Source organism: Anoplophora glabripennis, unplaced genomic scaffold, assembly GCF_000390285.2.
Source record: "Anoplophora glabripennis isolate ALB-LARVAE unplaced genomic scaffold, Agla_2.0 scaffold478, whole genome shotgun sequence".
Classification (NCBI taxonomy): domain Eukaryota; kingdom Metazoa; phylum Arthropoda; class Insecta; order Coleoptera; family Cerambycidae; genus Anoplophora; species Anoplophora glabripennis.
This window is the reverse complement of record NW_019417336.1, coordinates 76,046-83,016: the sequence shown is the minus strand read 5'-3', so window position 1 is coordinate 83,016 and position 6,971 is coordinate 76,046. Positions and strand designations below refer to the sequence as shown.

General features: G+C 35.9%; 1 protein-coding gene across 1 annotated transcript; it reads right to left on the bottom strand.

The window, feature by feature from the left end:
- Positions 1–344: 344 nt before the first annotated feature.
- On the bottom strand, positions 345–6,411 carry LOC108913152 (splicing factor 1). Its single transcript, XM_018718637.1, has 8 exons — positions 6,001–6,411; positions 5,811–5,945; positions 4,597–4,672; positions 2,098–2,250; positions 1,814–1,920; positions 1,587–1,753; positions 1,374–1,532; positions 345–1,094 (listed from the first exon to the last, which is right to left on the bottom strand). Exons 1-8 carry the CDS (start codon positions 6,305–6,307, stop codon positions 480–482), a joined length of 1,719 nt encoding a protein of 572 aa, XP_018574153.1. The 5' UTR covers positions 6,308–6,411; the 3' UTR covers positions 345–479.
- Positions 6,412–6,971: the final 560 nt, after the last annotated feature.

Below are 6,971 nucleotides of genomic sequence, written 5' to 3'. Positions count from 1 at the left end.
TATTATATTAAAAATATTAAATGCTTAGATTATGTTCTTCAGAATTGTTTAAGTTTGGAGAATTTAATTAGAGTACCACAGTAAAACATTTCAGGAGCGCTTCCAAGATAATCGTTTATATCTGAATTTTGTGAAAATTTCAGGTTTTCCAAATGGTGAACACCCTACTTATTTTGTACAGGGAACCTTGAAAACTCCAAAGTATTCAATTCAGGTTACTTTTTACCACCCTGTAGAAGCCAATAAATACTTAGCAATATCAATTTTCTCTAAAAAATCGAAAAGGAATTTCCTCCAATTTTAGGACCACGTGCATTATCTAAAGGTTAAAAAAATACGAACAATTAGTGATCAATCATATATATTGAATGTGATACAGTTACATCAAATAGACATACTAGTGCTGAGAATTAACTTACAAATTATATTACCAAAAGGAAACTTTATTTTCCATACCTTACAAAATATTTACACGAACATTAAGAGGGTGGTGGAGGAGGGGGTGCCGTTAAGAGGCTATTAACATCGATCCCTGGAGGAGGGGGAGGGGGGCAGTTACTGGGAGGCCAGCTGAAAGGCGGGGCTCCCCACGGGGGCATACTGGAGGGAGGTGGTAAATTGGCCCCATTTGAAGCACCCGGTGGAGGAGGCTGTGCCGTCCACGGCATCATCTGTGGCGGACTGGAAGCACCGGGCGGCGGTGGAGGCGGCATAATTCCGGGAGGACCAGGAGGCCAAGGCATGTTTGGAGGCCCCGTCCAAGGCGGTGGTGGCATTCCATTCATCGGCATGGACATCGGATTTGAAGCCATCGGTGGTGGAGCCATCAGAGGCCTTGGGGCCATCTGTGGCTCGAAAATGTTGAAACTAGTTTTGCGTGAGGTGTTGGGAGTCCCATTTTGTTGTTCGGGCGGTGGTCCTTCTCCCAGTTCCGCCATAAGTGACATGTATTCTTCATCGATCTTTGCTTTGTCTCCCGGTAGTGGAGGACCTCCTTGGCCGGGTCTCTTGGAGCGACAATCACGGGCAATGTGACCTGCGGCTCCGCAACTGGAGCACACGATGTTGTTGGTAACGTTTGGTTTGTCAGGACACTGAAATGGACAAAATGTTTAGCAAACATAGCAAAAAATGTATCAGTTTTGTATTTTGACGTAATACTCGTATCAGTGATAATAGGTCATCCATCATTCAAATTCAGACCCGAAAGATGGTTAAACATCATTTTAAAATGGTGTATAACTGAAAGAAAATGTACCTTTCCAGGAAATTAACAAGAAAAGTTCATTTTGACAGTAATACACAGAAAAAAGTTTTAAGATAATTCAAGTTAATATCCTATAAAGTTAAAAAAATTAACTACGAATACTTACCAGCCACGATTTATGATCTGTAGCTCCACAATTATTGCACCGCATTCCGTCGTTTTCTCTCAATGTACCGTTGAGTTGTGCAAGTTCTCTCAACTGCATCCTTCTCAAATCGTTCTGATTCTCCGGCACCTCAACACCTTGCCTAATAACTTCTTTTATCTGCAAAAAAAAAAGATAGTAACACGAACAATAATTATCACAAAATTTAATTACCCTTTCCACTGCCTTTTTTACACATTCAGGATTTGTAGCAGTGATGTAGGCGTGCAGCGGTTCGTCTTCACCAGGCAAAGGCTGCCCGTCTTTCCGTCCGACCTTACCTTCCTTCACCGATCCCTTCCCGCGGATAATTATTTTGGCCCCGGTCTCCTTCTCCATCGCTGCAAATATCAAAATCAATGATTCGTTTAAATAAATAACGCTATTTCAAAATATGTTACTTTTCAAAGTGTTTCCTCTGGGTCCAATCAAAAGCCCCACAAAATTTATCTCTGGATGCTCCTCTTGAGGTATCATCACCTTGTCGCTTACGCGAATCACTGGGGGTCTAAAAAATAAAGCAGGGTTAGCAGATAGAAATGCATGACGCAACTTTTATTGAGCATTAAATATATAAAATTGCAGAAAATTACTGTTTACCCTGATTTCATAAAAGGGTGATATTAATTTCTTACAAAGTCGTGGAATAAGTCACTGTAGCAAATGTTTTATATTATGAACTTACTTGTAATCCAATGGAGGTTTGAACTCTGGATTAATTGACTGCATTTTAAGAACCAGGGCATGTCTCTCTTCCTCCAATCTTTTTCTTGTACGAAACTCCCTAGTGTTCAACCTCTTGCCGTCGCTGCTGTAAATCGGCTCAGGCGATGGAGATCTGCATTAAAAATTCTAAAATAAACACCCGCCCTAGGTCCCCCACACCGCATCCGAACACCGATTATTAATAAAAACGTATAACAAATTAGTTTTTCTATAATAACTGATCTAGGTTGCAGTGGTGTGGAAGATCGTTTTAGGTCTTAATTAGTGGCCTGATTGTTATCAATTTTGAAGAAAAATCCACATGATTATGGCATCGCTAAAGTAAGCTTTAATAGATAATGATGTGGATTGTGTGGTGACTCAGAAAAGACTTCCTAAGGAAAAATTTATTATTAATTGCTGCAATGAAAAGAATTAATTAATGGCCTTCTTGACTATTAGTGGCTGAAATTGAATATTTTCATTAGGAATATTTGATATTTTATCTAAAACAGAAATATGATTAATCTGATCTCACCTAACTATAACCATCAAGCATTTTTTAGAATGTAGCAGAACAATTTAAAAAACCAATACTAGCTGATGTGAAAGGACTGCTAAAAATACAGTTACTTTGAATAATATTTAAAATTAATTGATTTAACATTCTGATTTGACCAAAAAGTCAAATTCAAAGTCCAAGTCAAAGTAAGGCATTTTATTTTAGCAAAAGAATAAATGAATATATATATTTTTTTTATAAATACTTATACTGTAAGACTAAAATGCTTGACTTAAAAAAGCTGGGCTATTTTTATTGCCAAGACTTGAAAAAAATATTTTTTTGACATGAAAAACTTTTTTTTATAACAGTTTATTGTATTTATTTATAAGCATTTTATCTCGTTTGTATCATTTTCTATTATTAAAAATTAAATTCAAGATTAACCGCAGAAAATAACGTAAAATTTATGAAAAGTTGTGTTATTTGCCTCAATATTTCAGAAGAACTTGACATATACTGCAAACTGTTCATAACAAACACCACAATCTAAGTTCTTTATAAGGTGAATGCAGTTTTTTAACCCTTTCACTGCGCGGTACATCTGAACGTAGCTAACGCGCCGTACGCTAAAGCGTGCGAGTATACTCGTCTGGAGCAGTTAGACTACTTATATTTTTACATTGTTGTGTTAAATTAAATTAAAATATGTTTAAAGGTTTCAAAATAATTGTAATAGTTTAGTTATTAATATCCATTAGCTCAATCTCAAACTCGTTGCCGCCATTGTTCCTTGTCTGTCAATTTTCTAGAAATTTTTACGAATTTATTTTAAATAAAATACAATATATCGACAGCCGTACTAAATATAAACTGAAAAAGAGATGAACAATCTTGGAATTATTATTAAAAATAATTGCAACAATTGCTATAAGCTCTGTCCGCAAATATTCCCTATACCAATTGCAACAACCGAGTCACTAATGCGCATGGTTGCGAATATATACGGTTTAATTAGCCTGATCCCATTTAACTATTCAAGCGAATTAATTCGTCTGGAGCTGTTTGAGTCCTATACATTTTTAGCGAATAAACTCGTCTGGAGCAGTGAAAGGGTTAATGAAACCGCGGATTTAATGGCAATTATACTTGTCTTTCAAAATAGTAAGTAGTAGTAAATAAATAAAACCACAATTATTATTTTTTAGTCCCACAAAATAATTTTGTATATTCTCTGCATGGAAATTCCCTTCATTTAGCATAGGTCTACTGATATATTTAGCCAGCATGTGTGCACTTATATGTTATTATTACAAGCAGATATTTGTATCTTTCATTCTTTACTCATCATATACAAAAAGAGACTAGTACAACGTATTTTCATTTTCAAGGTGCCAGTATCCAGTTTGGACGTTTTCTTTCATGTCATATGCGGGAAAAATTTTTGTTATTCCAGTGTATTTTTTAAAATGTATCGTGCAAAATTATAGTGGCCAATCAGAGTAGTAGGTAATTTAGGTATCCAAAACATATTTTTGAATCGAAGAACTGCCTATCACTTTGGGACTCAAGTATAGTTGCTGTTCTGAAATCGAGTTAAAATTTCACAAATTCTGGGTTAATATCGAGGCAATTTCAAATGCTGTCGAACTGAAACTTAGTTTGTTAGATCCGCCTTCTCGATACTGCACCATTTTTGGACAAACAAGATATAAGCTATCAAACTGGTCGAAGTACAAATTTTCAATCAATCAGTATTTGATTCATGTCAATCGGTTTTTCCATTAGAAAGTTAAAACCACTTCCAACATTTATCTAGTGACTTAAAAATAACCCAGCTTTTAATTGAGACAACTAAGAATTATTAAAAAAATAAGTGTAACATTATAGTGACTGTTTTTTTTTTATCGTTGCCAAACCACAGTTCTTGCAGGAGTGTTGAAACTGGGAGACAAACGACAGTGGATCATTTCGCACCTTTCTTCCGGATTGGGGGAAATCCCGAGGTCGCCCGATCGGAGTTTTCGGCTCACTTCTTCTATCTGCAGTTGAACTGTAATGAAACGGGTTAGAAGAGGGCAAATGCCCAAGAGTTAGAAGATTTCGGCAGATTTTAATAATAGTAAAAGTAACCTAATTCATTAAACAGTAAAATCGACTGTGATAGATGGTCTCCTTACTCACTTAAATGTTTTGACCCAGAGACTTCAACAATTTCAATATGAAACTAGACCTATTTTCAAAAAAGGCAATATATTATTTGATAGATATAACTCCTCACAGTAATATGCCAAAAAATCTAGTTCAATTGATTTTACATACTATATAAAAGTTAAATAATATTGGTGGAATATTTAAATAGATAAAAATTAATTTTACTTGCCTTTTACTCTTTTAAACCAGAATAAACTTATTTACCTATTTTTCAAATTATTCACGACACATTCATAGAATTTTTGAACTTTAATTGCTTCGCCATGAGTGCAAAACACATTTGTACTTACATTAATTTTAATATGTGATTATCCAAATACCTATTTTTGGGGGAACTTGATGCATTTATAAACAAAATTATATTGAAACATTAAGTATTGTGTTGTTAATTAAATATTGGCTAGACTCGAGCCAATTAAAAGAATATATTATTAGATGCTTAGTTCAAATAGAGCAAATTAATCAACTTTTTGCTGAATATATATTTAAACATAAATGTTAGTCTTGCTAGAGCATATTTTATTTCTGATTGCTTTAAGAGGCTGTAAAAAGCTGCAACATATTATGGAATACTTAATCTACTATAATATTAACATAATCCTTCTCTTCCACAGGCTTAATATAATAATTAAGCTTCTAGTTGGTGTCTGCAAAAGTAAATTGTTATTGCTTTGGTTTAAGTAACTTCAGAAAATTATCTATACTTACAAACTGGTTGTAATATTTATAACCATATACAATTCCACCTAAATTATGTGTAACACCTTATAAAATTCATTAATACATTTTCATATACAATTCCACCTAAATTAACTGTAACACCTCATAAAACTTTCATTAATACATTTTCATATACGTTTCTAGTACTTACCAAGAGGTAATCTATGTAAAATTATTAAACACATCCCCTAGACATAATAAAATAACACTAGTCTCAATCTAACAATTTTTGTACTTGTTGAAAAAATTTTACTTACGTAAATATGCTTGTTCCTGATCTTTGTCCAAGTTTGGAGGTAAAATCGTAGGCATGCCGGGAATGAAAATCTTCTCGTGTTCGCTCCCACCCCACCGGGATCTTCTCTTTCTCTTCTTTTCGTCATCTCCGCTACCTTTAAGACAATTATATTTTCCATCATACACGATAATAAATTCAAGAAAACGTACCTGTAGAATGATTGGAATTACCATCCCCTTCTTTAGAAATCAAGTTTGCAAAATTTCTAGTAGCTGCGATAGTAGCTAGGGTATCGGCTATCATTTTATCACCATCAGGCTCTGGCGGTGTCTTTTCCCGTTCCCTTCTCCTATCACGGCTTCGACTTCTGTCTCTATGCCTATCCCTATCACGGTCTCTGTCCCTGTCCCTGTCTCTGTGCCTGTCCCTATCTCGGGATCTACTTCGCCTCCTATCTCTTCTGTCCCGGTCTCTATCGCGGTCGCGAGATCTATCCCGTCGTCTTGATGAACCCATTTTCCGTTTTTCTTCACACACTCACTATTAATATTGATCCAATATGGCCGCAACAACGCCTTAATTCAGTATAAACCAAGAAGAGCAACGCAACGTAACATGAGCTATCACAAAATGACAGATAATCAGATAAACACACAGTGCGCAACTTTTCTAACGTGACATGCGTATGCGCATGCCCATTTAATCTTTTATAAGTGCTGCCAATATTTAAAAACTTTCATGAAATCTTTTATTTCCGATATATTAAACGATCTGAACTGAAACAATCACATGAGTGGCTGCTTTCAGAAAATCTCAATTATAATTCGATGAGCAATTATTGTGTGCTTATCACACCTGGAAATAACGATTAGTAATCGAAGAAAGAAATCATACGCCATTTTTTTAATCGTTTCGACTTCGAGCATATACTAATGGAGGTAGGTCCGTAAAACGGACCGTGGCCATTCATTCTATCGCGCCGCGCGCGCCATTATTCTATGGCTAGAAATTGGCCTCAATGATTTGGGATCGAGGGGGATTATCCCTCTTTATCCTGCCTCATCTCGTGTAGGCCTGGACAGCCTTCGTAGGTGGGCCCCATCCGTCGTCTACCCCGACCGCAAATGCGGCCGGTGTAGGCGCTTTGTGGGACCTCCTTTTGTCCTGGCTGGGCCCCGCC

Coding starts and splice junctions, on each gene's coding strand:
- LOC108913152 (XM_018718637.1), bottom strand. CDS start 6,307: ATGGGTTCATCAAGACGACGGGATAGATCTCGCGACCGCGATAGAGAC. Junction 4,673..5,810: donor TCAGGAACAAGCATATTTAC/GTAAGTAAAATT, acceptor GTTTCATTACAG/TTCAACTGCAGATAGAAGAA. Junction 1,921..2,097: donor AAACCTCCATTGGATTACAA/GTAAGTTCATAA, acceptor TTTATTTTTTAG/ACCCCCAGTGATTCGCGTAA.